This window comes from Triturus cristatus, chromosome 12 (assembly GCF_964204655.1).
Source record: "Triturus cristatus chromosome 12, aTriCri1.1, whole genome shotgun sequence".
NCBI classification, from domain to species: Eukaryota; Metazoa; Chordata; class Amphibia; order Caudata; family Salamandridae; genus Triturus; species Triturus cristatus.
Genome location: NC_140595.1, coordinates 240,464,515 through 240,482,755, shown reverse-complemented (window position 1 = coordinate 240,482,755; position 18,241 = coordinate 240,464,515). Strand labels below are relative to the sequence as shown.

Here is an 18,241-nt window from a genome sequence, read left to right as displayed (position 1 = left end):
CGACGGCGGGGCATCCTTTGTTTTTAGAGCCCGTGTGGCTCTAACAATGGGCAACAGTTTTCAATGGCCGAGTCCCTGAGCGGGACTCCAACGCACTCCTTGTTGGTGCTGACCGGTGCCCATTCCATGAGCGGCCCCGCCTGAGAGAGGGCCGCTCCAACACGTGTGCAAGCCTATTCTTAGAGCCCAGATGGCTCCAACGGTGGGGACATGATTATTCTCCGGGGCGTGGTTCCAACAGGGGCAATATTGTGTCAAGAGCCCCAGCAATGCCCAGAGGGCACAGTTGTGCCAGGGCCCCCTTTTTGTTCTATCCCCAACCGCGCTGCACCAGCGCGGGCAGCTGCAACGTTTTTGCGCAATTCTTGAAAGAGTCCCTGAGAGGGACAGCAGTGGCCCAGAGGTGCCAGGCCTTTCCCTCATTTACAGCTGCTCAGCAATTAGTGCCAGCTGCACCATTTAGGCGCACAGTTCTTTTGGGGTCTTGTGAAGTCAGGAGTGAGATGCACTCCTTTGCCCCACACCCTCAGCTACCCAGCAAGTAGTGGGCAGCTACCACGTTTAGGTTTGCGCAGTGGTGCACCCTTGACTTTCGCTGCATTGGCAGCGCGCCCTGACATTCTGGACACAGGGCATTTGAGCCCCTTTGGGATGGCCAATTGGCCAGGGGGATTGTTAGGTTTATAGGGCGCCAGGCCCTACTGTGATTTTGGGTGCTAGGAAATATGATTCATGTAGAATGATTTATGCACCCTGTGTTGATACCTCTAAATGTGTTTTATGATTATGAGGTTGGTTCGCATAATATGGTTTATGCTAGTGAGATTTATTTCCTAATGTAGTTATACTTAGGAGGTCAGGATCTAATGTGTTTTAGACTTGTGAGATGATTGCTTCATGTGTTTATGCTGGTGAGGTTGGCGCAGAATGTAATTTGCGCCTGATATGATGCTGTGCATAATGTAGTTTATGTCACAGGCCGATGCTAAGTACAGTGATTACCAGTAGTTACTGGTTGTGTTCTATGTTTATGATAAGTTCTACATTTACTACGTTCATTTTGTGATGGTACTGACAGTGGTCCAGTTGGCCCTGTCAGGTGTAAATATGACCTAGTGCCAGGTGGCACCATGTATAATATGTGCTTACTATTCTAATGTGTTATGATAATACAAAGGCTATTTTTATATAGAACCTTGTGTGGAGTTCCTTTTGTGGTGTGCCTGGGATGTTGTTGCTGTGTGCGTGCGCAAATGCTTTACACATGACCTCCGGGATAAGCCTGACTGCTCGTGCCAAGCTACCAAGGGGGTGAGCAGGGGTTATCTTTGGCGTGTAACTTCCTTGCCCTGACTAGAGTGGTGGTCTCTGCCTGGCTTTGGCGCAAGCCTTAGCCAACCAGAAATCCCATTTCTAACATATGGTCTTCTGGGTTATGGCCTTGTGTCTTGTTGTGACACCCTGAAAGCTGCAACCCAGCTGCCAAAGGGATGTAAAACACAAGAGTTGTAAATATCTGACTGACTAGAAACGATGCAGTATTTCTTCTCCAAAGTGATTTAAACACCAACTTAAAAAGGGAAAAATCAATGCTGTTGACAAGCAAAAATTTACAGCGCCCACATTGCTAAATAGCGCCCTGTTTCGTAGGGATGAGTGCTGAAGCCGGGGGGTGCCACATTAAGAGCGGGGCGGGCCGGCCTCTCTTTCATTTGCCTCATCATGACTTCCACACAGTTGTAACGTAATTTATGGCAGGCTTGCAGTTTGTCAAACACTTTAACGGCCGCAGCATCGCCGCGCACACGCTGACACAAACACGCCGGCGTAAAGGCAATGTATTGTTTCATAATGTCGGAGGAGGGGAGGCCCATAAAGCGGCAAATTGCAGTATCTTCAGTCAAGTTAAAACCATTTGCCTTGCTATACAATACCATTAGCAAAGCAAATGGCTTTAACTTAATTAAAGGCAAGACCTATTGCATTTTCAATGTTTGTTTTCCTAAGCAACCAACAACTATTGACAAAGCCAAGAGTCCTGGCTTAATGTAAGTGTAATAATATATATGTATGTTGTACGATATGCAAAAGACCAGTCGACGGGCACACTGCTTAGCACAGATTTTAGCTTAGGTGTTTTAAGCCACACTCTAACGTACAGCGCAACGTCCCTTTGAGACCCTCCCCCAGTTTTTCATCCCACTTAAAACCCCGACTGTCTCTGTATAATGTGTGATGTGACGTGAAGTGCTCCGGCACGATAATTTGGCATGAGTGGCGCTATAAAACAAATGAAATGCATGTGAGAGTGGGGCTATGGAGAGATGAGGAGCACTGTATATGATGTAAAGGGAATCCGTGGAGAAAGAGGTCATGGGAGGTCGTCGAAAAAGATTGCCGCACCAGTCCTGGTTCTATCACGACACGTCATTCTACTGTCCAGCCGATACTAAATGTCACACCTACTTTTAAGTATACTGCGTATCCTAACTTAGAAAACTTGATCTTCACTCACCCTGATGTAGGCGGGTTTCTTCTGAAACCATTGCCCTAAGCTTGGCAGCAGACCCTGTCACAGCACTGGACGTAAGTGATAAGAAGTCGTAGCAGTATCATTCCCCCGCCCCTCAGGACACTGATACGCTCCCTTTAATTCGTCACTGCGCCCTGATAGGCTGCAGGCTATAATGCCCATCCCCAGAAAGCCAACAAGAAATCACTCTCCACAACACCACCCACTAACGTGACGCTATCTTGGCTCTAAGTTCCACCTCACAACAAGATGCCACTCCCTGACACGGTTCTCTTTGGGTTTTGCTACTCCTGTATTTCAATGTAACGCTACCACTGGAAAACCACATAACACATATGTTTATATTTGCTGACAAAAGGTACACGTGCTGCATTTCGGTAAAGCATTCTGATTGAGCCTCCCCTCGTGTTTCACGATTCTTGTAAGTTTGCACGCCCGTTAGAAGCGAAACGCACTGAGCTGCACCACCTGCAACACCAGCTCAACGCCTTTGGTGGCCACGAGGCGATCTCTTCCGGTGTAGGAGAGGAAGGGGCACGACGGGTGTGGAGCGCTTAAGTGACTAGTGAACTGTGAGGAGGGACGGGTCTTTATTTTAACCAATCAACGTGTTTACAGCCACCACGGTCTCTTGGTACCGCCTCTTACTACGTGAATCAGTTTAAAACAACCTTGCTTTCCTAAATTGAAGTTTATTAGAGTTGGCAGCTAAATCAAGGGACTTGGAAGTTTGGAATCTGTGTAGATGCAAGGTAAGGCCCACGTTTGACAACGTCGCTCCTGTTTTTGGTAGGCGCCGCGGTGTATTGTACTTGTTTTGTATTATTGCCGGGTGGTACGGGTGTTAGAGATCCTAGAGGTGCTTTTGAGTTGCAGCGCGATCTGCGCCTGGAACGTTAGCTCCGGTGCTGGCTCAACATCTCGGGATTCTGACCAAGCACGTAATCCCCTCGTGCCTTAAAAACAAAAAGAACGTGACCTTGTGTAATGTGATGTCAACTGGTGCTCATGTAAAACGTTTCAATACCTCCGGGTATAGTTCGCGCTATACAAAACTGCAACTACACAAAACAAGTGGGGCTATGGTTGTGACTGAGGGTGGAGATAATGTGGTGGAGAGAGAAGTGGCAAAAGAGTGTGGGATTGAAGGTTAGGCCCCACGGAAAGAAGAACGGAGTCTATGGGGCAAGTTAAACCTTTACTTTTTAGGTCTCGCCTGAGCCAGCGCTTTAGCGCTGCTCTGGCGAGAGCTATAGAAAACGGGGATTTGGAAGTGCAAACGAGTGCTTTTCAGGCCCCCAACTACAGATGTGTGCCGGGCGCGCGCACCATTTGGCAGCCTGCGTGTACATTTCGCAGGCGCTTTGATGTTCTCAGTGAGCCGCGCGGCCACTGCGAACATCAAAGCGCCCGCGAAATGATTACTTTAACTTTAGCGGCCGCACAAGTGAAACATACCCTCTAATTCTTCTTTGGGCCACACCTAACCAACCCTTTCATCCTTACAATGTAACGTTCGCACCTACTTGTCAGACTGGTTCTCTGTTGCTCTTTCCTCCTCTGCTCTCTCTCCTCAGACTCCGTCCCTCCCCCTGTTGCAGCAGCTGGCATTACACGGGGGAGGGTGGCTCTTCGTGCCTACCAAAAAAACAAGCATTTGCAATGCAATAGGTCTCGCATTTATACGAGTTTGAGCTATTGGCATTGTAAATGACAGTGCCTTTCATTTATGTTTTAAAAAAAAAAAAACTTAAATAAGCATTGTCATTTACAATGCCAATAGCTCAAACTCGTATAAATGCGAGACCTATTGCATTGCAAATGCTTGTTTGTTTATCGCAAACAGTAAATATCTGGGCTCTAGAACTTCTAACGCGACACCAGATGCAGCTCACGTCTGCAAAAAGTTTGCTAAGCAAAGGGATAGAGGGGTCATAAACCCCCCGCCCCCCACTACAATTCAAAAGCAAAGACAAGGAATTCTTCGGGTCGAGCAAAGGGACCCCATAAAACTTGTGCTTATCTCAAGGAAGCACATTCCTCAAGACAAGCAGAACAGAGCAGGGAGTTCTCAGCAACAACAGAGATCGTTCGTTTACTATTACCAGGGCTCTCAGAGTGAGTCCAGCCTCTTTCCCAGGAGAAGAGCACGTGCAGCCCTTTCACCCAGGTCAGGTGACTAGAGCCGACAAATAATTCAGAGTGGCTAGTAGAAATAAATGCACCATTAACTGCACGATAGATGGTAAAATACAATACTAGTAACTGGAAAACCAAAGCTTCTGCCGTTTTGAGCCAAATATGTTAAACTCTATCCCTGTCACCAGCCTTACCCCCTTAGTATTGCTGTTTCGTGGCAGATAATGTCCAAAACACGAAAACGCCAATTTCCAGTCTAATTGCACCATAAACTAAAGGCTGTGACTAAAAGCCTGCTGGCTGGTCTACAAATTTATTTTTAGTACCAACTTTATGAGGGGGAAGACAGGCGATGCACAAAGAAAGAGCCGAGCAGCAGAGTGAGAGCATAAAATGTTTTCGTTTCCATATCTTTCTAAGTTGACAATTTCCACAGCCTGAGTTGAAGGGACAGTGTATTGAGAAATAGCACGCATGCTTGCGAGTACCCGCCTGGCGCGATTGGAATAATTTTTGTCACTATTTAAAAAGAAAAAAGCTGCATCCATGAATATTTTGGTCATTTAAAATATAATCTACAGAAGTATGGTGGCTATGTTTAAGTGCCAATTGCATATGCTTGCAACTAAAAAAAAAAAATACCCATGGGGTAAGCCTGCCTGCCATTGGCTATGCTAATGTTTGTTAATAGTGGTGTTTTTCTTTGTGTGACGGTATTTTGTGTTACGGACGGTGTTGTTTGGTCTTGTGCCTCCTTTTGTGATGGTGTTTGTGCACTGTGTTGTGTTACTGTGGTGATATATTGTTGACTGAGGTTGCAATGCGTCGCGGTATTGAATTGTGTTGGCAAGTTATTGGCTCACACATCGTCGTGGAAACGTGAAAGTTTAGTTTATAACTAAAACAAGCAGGAAGGGGGTGGCAAATGGTGTGCACGTTTGCGGCCGCTTTGATGTCCTCAGTGGCCGCGCGGCTCACTGAGGACATCAAAGCGGCCGTGAAAGGTATCAGGCAGTGCTTTTCAGGCTGCCAAATGGTGCGCGTGCCCGGCGCACATGCACTGTATTTGGAGGCCTGAAAAGTACTAGTTTGCACTTCCAGATCCCCCTTTTACAAAAGCTCTCGCGAGAGCAGCGCTAAAGCGCTGGCTCAGGCGAGACCTAAAAAATGAATGTGTACGTGTATAACGTAACTGGTGCTCATGTAAAGCGCTCCAATACAGAGTTCGCGCTATATAAATTTGCAATAAATAAATATAATGTGGTCCATGGAGCTTTTCGCTTTCAACGTGCCTGCCTGTTCGTCTGATTTGACCTGCCAGAGTGATTGACCACGTCTGAGATCGCTCCCACACTCTGCTAAAAAAAACTCTGATTCCTTCCAGCTCGCATCACCCCTCACCCACACACACTTATCCCTCGGAGGTGCACGAGATTATCTCTGTGCCCCCTTTTCTCTAACCCCTCTGTGGATGTGCAGTCAAGAGAAAGAAACCCCCCTACGAAGAATCCCAGGCCCCGTGACCTTTAACCCCCTCCCCCAGCACCAGCCTGGCTATCATTTACCCCCCTCACCCACCTCGCAAAGGGATGTCATTACTCACTACAGAGCATCAATTACAGAGGTGAGCCCTCATCATCCATCATCCCATTCGGCGCAGGAGCGCTGAATGGAAAAACAGCCCACCTCATGTCCACCCTGCTGTGCCGATATGGAAGCCGCCGGGGGGGCTGCCGTAGTGCAACCCCCCCCCAATCCACATCTGGGACAAGCGGGGGAGGGGGTCGCGCTGGGCTGGAAGCTGCAGCTTCATTGACTCACCTAGACTTTGGGCTTTACACTTACCCAAGGCAAGCAGATGAATTCCTGAAGACGAACTCCGCAGCAACCGCGCTAACCGCCCGAGCATCCTAACTGCGGATCATACATATACAGAGCAGGTGGGTTAGCACGGGAATCTGCAACTGGCACATCAGCCCAAGATCTCCGACACCCATTCAGCTATCTAACTGGGAATGTAACCTCTGTGCCCCGCAGTTCATGTAGACTGCATGATGCCAAGGGGTCATTGATCCTGCCCCAGAATTTTCTTCTAAAGGGGTGATCTATTTATTGAATTGTATTTACCAGAATGCATTTGGTTATACAATTTAAGCCCAAGACCCCAATTGAAGAGGATATGGCCTAACGGCCAGAGCTGCTGACATCGGAGCTGGGGAACCAGGTTCGAGCCCTGACGTCGGCTCAAAATCCTGATATTCTGGACAAATCGATTAATCTCCCCGTGCCTCCCAAAATTAATGAATCCGTGTGTAACGTAAGTGGCGCTCAAGTAAAAGCGCTTCAATACCTGCAGGGCGAGTGCACGCTATGTAAAACCGCAAAACAGAAAAAAAACTAGAACATGGACTAGTCGGTAAACCTTAGGTATGCTTGACATATGGTCATTATTCCTGCCACCACCCCCGGAGTGTCTTCTCACGCTGCTTCTAATTGGATCCATATCATATGAGACGCCTCTTGCCAGTCCTGGATTTGAAATCAACAGCATGTGCATGCTTTTAGATCGAGTTACCTTATGCTTTACGGTTACGGTGACTTGTGACCAGGTGGTATAACGCTAGTGTGACACCACTTTTCCATTGCTGGACTTTGCCTTACATAATATTGTCATCAGCTGTGTTGGTCCAATTGAAATGAACCCAGACTACAACTCCCAGAATACAATGACCTGTAAAATGCCCAGGAATGCAAACGTGGTGTTCTCTGACATGGAGCTATCTGATCACCCTGGTAATGGTAACAAGCATTGGCATAGCCAATAGGTCTCGCTTTTGGGACCTTATAAGTGTTTAACTATGCAACAGTTGCATAACTAAATACTTATAAGGTCCCAGAAGCGAGACCTATTGGCTAGGCCAATGCTTGTTTGAGGTAGTATCAGGGTATCTCGAGGAGAGCCGGTCTGCTTGCCGCAGTCCGAATCCCAGCCGTCACGTCCTCCCGCAATCCCTTGCGGCGGGTAACGTGACAGCCGGGAGGCTAGACCGCAACTCTACAAAGAGGACCAGAAGTATTTGAAAGTGCCTTTGATGATGGTGTAACTGAGGTTCCCCTTGCAGGTGGGAGTGTAGGTGCTTAGAACTGGTTTAGAGTAAGGGCTGGGGCACTCGGTGGTAATGTTGCCTGGCTTGAGAAGGATGAAGAGTGCACTGTGGCAAGAGGGGAAAAGGAAATGTTGGAAGCAAGCGTGGGTCATTAGTGCAATGCGAAGTACCAAAGAACGAGTCTAGGATTGTGACGCTGCGATTGTGGAATGGGAGTACGGGACAGAGGCTTGTAACAGAGCTAGGGCGCATAGACATAGTGGACGAACCAGGGTGGATGGATGGACAGTCTGACTTATGAAGAAGTGGAATGAGTTTGATAGGGCTATGCCAAGTAGAGTGTAGGGTAGGGCTGTGATAAGGGTTTGGATAGAACTGACGGATTAGGGCAGCGGTGGCACGGATGTTTTAAATTAGAACCATTTGTAGATTATATACTCCACTCTTCTTAAAGGCAATCAAAGTCAAATTCTTTATTTGTCAAATAAAGTGTTCATACAAGCACTTGATATCTGACACAAATCCATAGTGTAACAATAATATAAATACACATTTACATTCATTTAAGAACAATCCAAAGTGTGATTACAACAGTGCGATTTAAGTCTCTGAATTCATTATACAACCATATTAAAAAAAAACACAAACACAGTTTGCAATTAAGAAAGGCGAACACAAACCTCAAGTAGGGTCCTTCATGTGCTCCTAACCGATACTGAAAATAAAGGCGGAGACATGGCTTTAAGTGGGCAGGGTCTGAGCACCTGCAGTTTGTAGGTCTCGGCTCGAAGGCTGCGCTTGCGCAGTCTCGATCCGAGATTTAATGACTTGGAGAAGAGGGGCTTGATTTAATGACTTGGAGAAGAGGGGCTTGAACCCGCCCCTCTTCTCCCCTGTTCTCCATTGGCTGGCCTCTTGAATGCTGGCCAGCCATTGGAGAAGAGGTCCGTCACTCCGAACAGGCCCCGTCCTTTTCGGATTCGGGGGCGTGTTTTTTTTCAAGAAGTCTAATTATCTCCTTCAGCCAATGGCAAGAGGAGAACACGCCCCGAATCCGGAAACGCCGCTGCCTTTCTCCGAGGCATTTCTGCTTCGCCTCGGAGAAAGGCAGTGGTGTGCTTGTTAATGCTGGGGTCTGCACGATCTAATACATATATGGTCTAGCAGGGCTTGTGTTAGCTTTTCCTGTCACCACGTCTCTGATTGGAGGGCTTTCGGTCCAAAATATCCCCTGGCGTCGCGCAGCGCCTTGTTTGTGAAGCCTTTAATGTATACAAGCTTTATCACCCCGCCTGGTCGGATAGGTCGACAGGATAACGCGCCTGCTTCCGAAATCTCTCCAGTTGCGTTTCCACCTTGGACCCATCACGGGCTCAGTCGAGTTTTACCAGAATATTCTCAGAAACTCTGCTTGGAGGACATCATCGTTGCCCACCCAAAAACTGCAATACATTCCCCATGTAATTTGTTCAGAGACTAACATATTTCTGGAAGTCCTTGCTCAGAGTTTGCTAGATTTTCCTAAAGTCCGTGCAATGTTCTGCACAATCTCCTTCTGCGTGTAGCGATTTTTTTCCCGCAAGTGCTTGAAAAGATTTACCCTCAAAATCTCGCCTCAAGGATGAACCAAAGGTTCGTCTAGACTCAAGTAGGGGGCGGCAGAGTTTGCCCGAGGTCAGCTGTGAATCTCACGCTGGCGTCCCACTACCGGAGACAAGCTGCGCCGTTCCCATGGAGCGTCTCGCGACAGCAAGGACGGACGCTCATTAGCATTCTGTGAGGCCCGTGAGAGTGTTTTTTTGTATGCAACATTTGTTTGTCAATTATAGGATTAAATATCGCCAATTGGGGGAGGAGCCTAGCCTGCAGCCGAGATGGCCGCCTAGCTCTTCGGCTCCGCCGACCCTTGCGCCCTTCATCGATATCCTGGCAAGAATCCTGCGCCTCCGAGCCCTACGTTTACCTGCGCCGTGTCCCTGACCACGCTCCTGTGACTCCGGTCGAGAACGGAGCTGCCCCGGCGGAGTTGAGCCCCGGTTTCCATTCCGGCCTTCCAAGCGGTCGCAGCCGGGCCATTGCTTAGTGGGGACGGCCGGCGGCGACAACGATAGCAGCGGCCGCTGTGGAGAGGGAGGAGCCGGTGTACCGGACCTGGCGCGCCGCGCTGGGACTCTCACAGGGGCCTTTTCCATGCTCGGCTGCCCGGCGCGTCCCGCTCGCAACATTGTATCCGGCTCCCGTATACTGTATCCCGGCCCAGCTGGGAGAGGGCCGGGATCGCTTCTTTGTTGCAGCCCATAGCAGCGGACGCCATCTTCCGCATCGGAAGCCCTGGTCTCGCCGGTGGGTTTTCCTGCACCACAGATTCCCCTGTCCTTGAAGCCTCTCCACGACCGGCTGCCTCCACGATTCCTGCGCCACCAGGGCCCCGCAGAGAGCTCATCACTTTCCTGGATACCGATGGCTGGTGAGGGGGGTTTGCTTCCCGGGGCGCTCGATGGTTGCTTGCCTAAGATGGCGGACGCAACAGCACCCTCCATCCTTGATCCACCGCTGGGGCTTTGCGATATCCTGGCAGCACTGGAGGACCTGCGGTTGGCCTTCCACGACTCGGCCACTGATTTGGAGGACCGGTTAGATTGGACTTTTTCAGCTGGCCAGGATGACTCTCCAGTGCGGCGTGTTAAGCCGCATCTTCAGTCGACTGTTGGTGGATCCCCCGAGTCGAGGTATGTGGCAGTGACGGGGGGACGTGTCCCGGTGCCCGCAGCGGTACTCTTCGGCTCTGCCCTGGTGGAGTCTGACAATACTGCTCCCTTGGTATGGCCGGAGCTTGTGTCTCAGACGCCGTTTTGCCCATCTCTTTTGTCCTTCGGCGCCACGTTTCTGAGCGTCCTCCTGGACTTGCTTCCTGTACATCGGCCGGCCGCTTCTCTGGAACTTCTGCATCGTCCCGCTCCCTGTTGTACTGGCCACGGCATAGCAGAGGCGCATTCTGTGGCCCCTTACTACCGAGCTTCACTCCAGTTTGACTTGTCTTTTGCACCTCGACTTCTGCAACGGACTCCATGGCGGCCCATCCTGTCCAGGTTGACTGTACTGCAATTGGATTCTGTTGGACTACAGGTTCGAAGGGGCCAAGGCTGAGGAAGGGGGTTTTTCTTGTCGCACATGGATACGTATATGGCTGGGATTGGGACTTGTGACTGTTGGAGGTACATGTAGCATGGGTGTTGGGTCGGGGCCTGGGGTTGGGTGACCGCGGGTAGCGATTTTGCTACGCATTGAATAGATCCTTGGCCCTCCTCCGCTTAACCGTGATATTCCTTTTCTTCTTCTTCTCTTTCTCTTCTTCTAAATTTCGGGTACTCTTTTGGGGCGACAGACACACTGCTAGGGGGGGTAGGCCGTAGCCTCTGCATGCGTGTAGGGTGGGGGGTATATTTCCTTGTTGGTTTTTTTTTTTTTTTTCTCTACGGGCCTCCTTTTCTTTCTTTCTTTTCTTTTTTTCTCTTCTCCCTTTCTACTTATTACTTTTTTCGTTTGTTTTTTTCCTTTCTTATTTCGTGGGTCGATGGGAGGATTGGGAACTTGTGGGTAGTGCTTGGGGATCGTCATGTGATATGCTTCTTTCCTATCCTGATTTGATTGAGTGCGATTGATTACCTTACGGATAATGCTTGCTAACTCTTCTGATGATCGTTGCCCACTATAGTCCTAACTGAATTGCTCTGATTCGTATCCTTCCAGACCTGTTGCTAAGGACTTATTTCAAAACTTTATAAAAATTAAACCTCATCATCCTGGCGCTCGGCGGCACAATTGTGTGTAACGAAACCTGGTCTACTCGTGCTTGTGCTGATATGCTGCTGAGTTGCATAATTGCTTGTTGATGTGCCCTCTATTGTCTAGGCCGGCCTGAGGGTTGTAGGCCCGTATTTGTCTGCACATACTGTTCAATAAAGGTTTTAAAAAAAAAAAAAAAAAATATCGCCAATTGCACCCAGTGTCAAGTGCTATCATGGCACAGAGAAGTGTTTAACCTCTTATCGAGAACACGTCACGCTTGAAGGGGGTCTATTAATCATTTTGCCCAGAATTTCGGAATCTTGAAAGGCTGAGTTCTTCCCGTAGGAAATTCAAACTGGTGATTTCAGAGGTGCGCGCAGATGCTCTCTACATGTGCTTAACCCACTGAGCTATCACCCTGATTGTTTAACAGCTTCGCAGTAATGCTGATGTTTCCGGATCTGAAAAGGAGTTTTCTTCCCCAGCGGAAGGACAAGGAGCTAAACGAGTCACATGCCTCAAAACAAGCATTTACAATGCAACGGTCTCGGCATTGTTAAAGTTAGAGCTATTGGCATTGCTCATGACAATGCCGTTTCTTTAAATGTTTTAAAAACAAAAACATAAATAAAAATAATGTCATGAGCAATGCCAATAGCTCTAACTTTAACAATGCCGAGACCATTGCATTGTAAATGCTTGTTTAAAGGGGCCCTCGAAACGGGTCTCTATCGGGCTCTGTTTTGTGCCCTGGCACGGGTGGTCCATTTTTTTCCGGACTTCAGTCACTTTCATTTTCTCTCTGGATTTCCATTCTCGTTTTGAAACTCCGGAGCAGCAACATCGTCGTGGTGTCACCAGGGCTTTAAGTCGAAGCTTTTTCAATATTATATACAAGCCATAGTTGCTGCTAATTTATCTTATGCAGGTAACAACCATTGACCAAGCCAATAGTCCAGACTTTGTACGTATGATGTTACTTTTTGTATCCTATATCTAGATGCAATGACAGAAACAGCAAAATACAAGTTACAAGTTGGGCGGCACACTATGCTAAGTGCAGAATTTACGCTTGTGTGTTTTGAAGCCACGCCCTTAATTACCTTGGACACGCCCCTTTGAGAGACCCCCTAGTTTTTTCATTTCACTTAAAGCCCTGGGCGTAGACAGTAGACACCACAACCCAACGCCATTTAACAGAGGGAGGGTCGGTGCAAGAAAGTTGGCCATCTGTGGATTTTCTGGCCCGAACGGCTGCTTTCAGTAAGGCACATTCAAATAATGAAGTTTCATGTGCGCTTAAAAACTGTAAGTGGAGCAGAGCTACTCAACACCGTCGAAAACCTAGTTTGCGTAACAAAGGCTGGATAAAGTGCTTGCGTGCTAGACTGTACAATTTGCAAACAACAAAGTGCAGAAGTCCAAGTCTTTGTCACAGAAGTTTCTGCGTAAAGCATTGTTTTTTGATTTCTATAGAATTTGACATTCACCAGCCTTTTTTTGTAATTGTGTAAAAAATGTCTCTTCATTTTTATCCAACGCAGACATCTGCAGTAGTGGGGAGGTCATAGTAGCAGATAATGTAGGATTTATAATGCAGGCTCTCACTCAGTGGTGTACTAATTGTAAACGCAGCCCAGTTGAATAGTAGATTAGACTGAGCAGTGGCCTCCCACATGCTGTCGCTTGTGAAAGATAGTGTATACAACAATTGGCTTTTGCAAGCTGCCCTCTGCTTACCATTCACTGACTTCATTGTCACTATTGTCTGCCTTCTCATTGGCCAGTGTCACTATTGTCTGCCTTCTCATTGGCCAGTGTATGTCAGTTTCACTCCCTCCTCTTTCAACTGCAGCATGGGCCAAGTACAAATTGATTCTGCTTGATTGCTGTCCTTCGGCAAATCGAGCTGTGATAACGGTACTATTGTTTAGGTTAAGCCAAGCGGCAGCGCGCATGCACTGCTCACTGTGCGAGGCATGCTATAGGCGACTATGGTGTGGAAGCCTCGCCTTCTCTCTGCCCATATTTTGAGATCAAGCATCAGCGCACATGCGCTGTCTGCAAGATCTGTGGTAATCACTCGTACTGAGTGTAATCCCGCCTGCTGCTTGCCATTTGTTCAGTGGTGTCCCTTTTTTGTTTCCATTTTCCTTATTGGCCGGTGCTCCTGTTACATTACTTCAGTTTTTAGGCCAAGAGCACCAGCCAATTAGTTTCATTACAGTGTAGGTCTTTAATGTATCTTTAGGGGGACACCTTGTTTATTACCATGGGGCCGCTTCACTCTCAGTACACGGGCGCCGCTCTTTCTTTCAGCATGGCACCCGCTTTAATGCCATCTTTTTCCTTGCACGCTCATTATCACTGCTTCTTGCTTCAATGCCCCCCGCCACGGAGCGCACATTTACCGTGGGCAAGAGCTGGGACCCACAGCCACAGCTTTTCTTTTAAACCGGCACGGCCTTTCTTTAACAAACCTGCTTCAAGGCAGATTTCATTGCCATGGGAACACGGAGAACAAAGACTGAGGATCTTGGCTAATCCTGTCGGTGTTCCGTTCAGTTACAACACCGGCACAGCAGACAGCATGTCTTAAGAAGGACATGTTTTTCTTATAGTTTGAATTTAGTGTAATTTTTATGAAATTTTGTACAGCTCTTAAAGCTTGTAACATTTTCCACTGGTGGAAATTCTGTGGGCATAACCATGAGATTGTTGTTTATTCAGTAGAATCACATAAAGCAGACACTGGTATTGTGTAAGCAGAGGCCATCTCGAGGGAGGCAGTGCCTGTGGTCGCCCACGCTGTAGCCCAGCTGCTGGATCCTAGGGCGGCAGCCTTAGCACTTGCTCACCTTTGCACCTTTGCACCTGTCCTTATTTGCATACAAGACTTCATCACTTCATTTTCTGTTCAGTGGCGCGAGGCTGATCGAAAGCTGTGTCCTGTTTGGACATGTTGGAATGCCTTGGCTGATGTCATCGCATGGAGCGACAGGATGGGGCAGGAAGAAAGTTAAACGGTGTGTCTCGGGGTGATGAGAGGGCTGAAGTGGGTGATCCTGATCAGACCCAATAATTTTGGACAGGGACGAACACTCAATTATTTTATTTCTTTGGCCCATACATATAAGTCCCTGTGGCGCTGGTGTCAAGTTTACGAATTTCTCACCACTTCGTATTCAATATTGAAAATTTTCGACTATTCATATTCTACACAATAAACCTTCTCGTTCAAATTTCCATCTTCTTGGTCAATGGACCAATTAGGATAAAAAATTGAAGGCAACAGTTACTCTATCATTAATCAGACGAAAATAATCACAGACTCATTGATTGCAATTTGTTGAATGTATCTAACTCCAATGCATTAGTCATTAAATTTACCTCATGAGAGAAAATACACTCTAAAGTCGTCAACAAATAATCAATCTCAAAATAACATTAAGTTGCATGAGGGGATAGATGAAGAGACATCAGACATGTGCATAAATCAAATCTCAATATGAGAAAGATAGATGAAGAGACAATAGAACATGGATTAAATATCAAATATACCAACCCAAAGAATAAGAATGAAGAAAGCCACCACCCAGGCCTAGGTAGCGGCGGGGGACCCCCAGACAAAGAGTCAGGGATCAAAGACTCTAAGATCAGGATCAAGATAGGACTGGCACAGCTAGGCCTCCCTGCAACCCGACAATCGGCAATACACCCATCTCTCCTCACTCCTAATGCAGCAGCTGCGTCTGCCGCCCTCACTCACAACCCCGCCCCTAGATCACCTATTCTTAACTACCCATACAAATTCCATCCCACTAAAGTTGCTAAAACACCCTGTCTCCTTCCAGTAAGTCATGGTTTCCTTGACTACCCCATTGTCAAACTTTTAGTTCCCACATATTCAGTATGCTTCCCTATTCTCTCATGAGGTGAATGTGTCAAATCAAGAACATTTTTATTACAGTTAACATTTTGTGGGTTTTCACACGGAGGCTCTGGAGTTGGCTGCACATCAAACATCATGTCCTTCACCGTGCCATGCTCTTGCAGCTTGTTCAGCATCTTTGGCCACTCCACCACGTGGTTTGTGCGCGCCACAAGTTTCACTCATCACAGTTCAGCTAACTTAACCCAAAATGGAGACCCGTCCATTTACTAAAAGAACGGAAAGCAGGCATTTATTAATAATATGATAATGGAATCTTCACTGTTTACCACCCACCTTAACTCTAGTCCATGTTAACAGTTACCATAGCATAAGCAGAAAGCATCATTAATAATTATAACACATGCTTTTTCACTACATATATTTGCAATATGCCATGCAATACATTCATAACACGTTCTACACACAATATTATTACAGATTTGATTATTTACGTATTGTTAAGATTAACTGTATTCATTCTACAAACCAAATTCCCCATGTGTGGTGTGTAGCTGCATAATATTACTATTTAAAATTAATACGTATTACAGCGGTACTTGATTCAAGTGGGCTTCTTTTTGCGAAACCCCGCTCCATCAATTCCCTCCTCTGATGGCTTTTGAAGCCATCATAAATACTCACCATACCGAGTACCACCTTTTCAATTTATCTAGAGTTTTACTATCTTTCTCTTATTTCATGGCACTCTCATTTAGTTTTTTCATTATATCATATTATTCTTCATTTATCTCTTCTAACTCTATTTAATCTTTTTCTCTTTATTCCTCTCTTTTTATTCTTTTTATCCAATAGAATTTTTCTTCTTCTCATGCATGTACAACATTTATACGCTATTATTATTAATAAAACTATTGTTGCTATTGAAAGCACTGGCAGTACTATCTTTCCCGAAACACTGCTCAAAAATATTGAAAATCAATTTCTCACAGCTGTAACAATTTTACTAACTTTCTCCTAAACTCCATCAACCTCCAGTTGGGTTAAATCTTTATGCAACTTAGTAATGTTCCTAATATATTCCTCTATCCCTTTATTTTTATCAGGGAAATAGGTACAACAGTGTTTAATTTTTAATGTTCCACAGACTCCACCCTCCTTTGACAAAATAATGTCAAGGGCAAGTCTATTTTGAAAAACCAAGGGCAAGTCTATTTTGAAAAACCACTGATCTGATTGCCACCATTTCGGTATCAATCATTAAAAATCCCCCAACAGTATCTGTTGATAAACTACTGTAGACAGTTTACGAATTTTATGTGAATTTAGGACTACCCCAACTGAGGGTATTAGTGCAGTAAATAAGTCACCTACTATTTCAGAAAAACTTTCTCTCTTGTTACGTGTTAATCCTTGCTTTATTTCATTGACACTATGATCTTTTTGGTCTATATGATAGACCTTAGGAAAGACAATCCCAAAGTAACCACTCCCCTACCAGTGGGCAGGTAACCTGTAATAGGCTTTCCTACCACACACATAATATATCCCAGGGAAAACAGAATCGGTCCCACCCTTTAATCCCCAACCGCAAGTAATTTGGAAAGTATGCTCACATTCACTAGTGCCAATAAAATAATTGTTGTAGTTAGTCTTTGCTCTCAATAAACACAACTTTCCTTTCTGTGTCCAGTCCAGGGACATTGCAGCATAAGTTTCACTCTTTTCATACCCTCACTAAATGCCCCAGGTGGTTCTTGTGTTTTTTTCTTAGCAGCCTTTTCCTGAAAGTTTTCTCTTCTGTGTTCTACCATATCCAAAAACAGTCTTTCTTCATAATGCAATCGCAAGTTAGATTATTATGAGCATAGTCTAGATCTAATGGTTTAGTAATATGGACAAATTCACCCATATAACATGCATGTTTTCCACTTTCTACTTTGTTCAGTTTTCGTATAATTGTGACTTTAGAAAATATTAAATCTGCATCTGTATATTGATACTCCAATTTACCTTCCATGTAAAATAGACTACTTAGGTAATTTCATGCAAACATAACAATCGTTCACATTCATGGTATTAGTATACTCCTACAACAGTTTAGTAAATACATTTTAAAGAGAAATCATAACTCAATGGCACGCAAGGTTGTGGAGGGCATTGGCGATGGAGCGCATGGCCGACATAGTGGATGACGCCAGAAAAAGCTTTGACTATATATGGTCTCCACTGGTGAGCTACTTGTCAGAGGGGCTTCCTCTGACGGCCTGCGCCCCAAGACTCCAGGCCCTCAATTTGTTTCTTATCTAATCACACAACAAAGCAGATGACGATTTTAATTTTTTAGTTGCACCATGACATCTCAGTTTTATAGACATGTTAAGTTTCCTTTTAAGTTGCCCTCATGGGAGGGGGTATTGACTAACGTGCGGACAATGGAGGCAACAAGTTTGGATTGTCATACTCACCAGATGGCTATGCCATAGACCTCGTGAACAAACTGTAAAATGCAATCTGTAACACTTGGTTTGCTCAATTGTTTGCCTGCGTACTGCATTTTGTATCAGTCGAAAACGAAAACAGATTTTGACATAAAGAGAAATGATTAGTTGATTCACCATGATGGAAAATACTTCCATCTGTTTGCATTTCATTAGTTTTCGTTATCTGTTTAGCAACCTCTTTCGTTAAAGACATTATTTGTGTTATTTCCCTCGTCATTCACATAAAAAATTGGTATGACAACAATTAATAAGATCCACAAGAATGTTAGTAAAAAGC

The 18,241-nt window shown here is 46.0% G+C and overlaps 2 protein-coding genes across 4 annotated transcripts in view; one reads left to right on the top strand and one right to left on the bottom strand.

Annotated features, from left to right (window-relative positions):
* Window positions 1-4,101, bottom strand: part of DUSP23 (dual specificity phosphatase 23) — a 104,047-nt gene extending 99,946 nt beyond the window's left edge. Inside the window, exon 1 of one of the 3 annotated variants that reach the window (XM_085639858.1) lies at window positions 4,060-4,101. The gene's annotated coding sequence lies outside the window, so the exon portion shown is untranslated. Of the gene's footprint in view, window positions 1-2,515; window positions 2,637-4,059 lie in introns of those variants that run through there. The other 2 variants (XM_085639857.1, XM_085639859.1) reach the window with 2 other exon arrangements.
* The window catches only part of POLR1H (RNA polymerase I subunit H), a 308,557-nt gene continuing 293,107 nt past the window's right edge, over window positions 2,792-18,241 (top strand). The window contains exon 1 of the mRNA XM_085639860.1: window positions 2,792-3,285. Coding sequence (XP_085495986.1) covers window positions 3,279-3,285 — 7 coding nt within the window. The 5' untranslated portion in view covers window positions 2,792-3,278. The remainder of the gene's footprint in view (window positions 3,286-18,241) is intronic.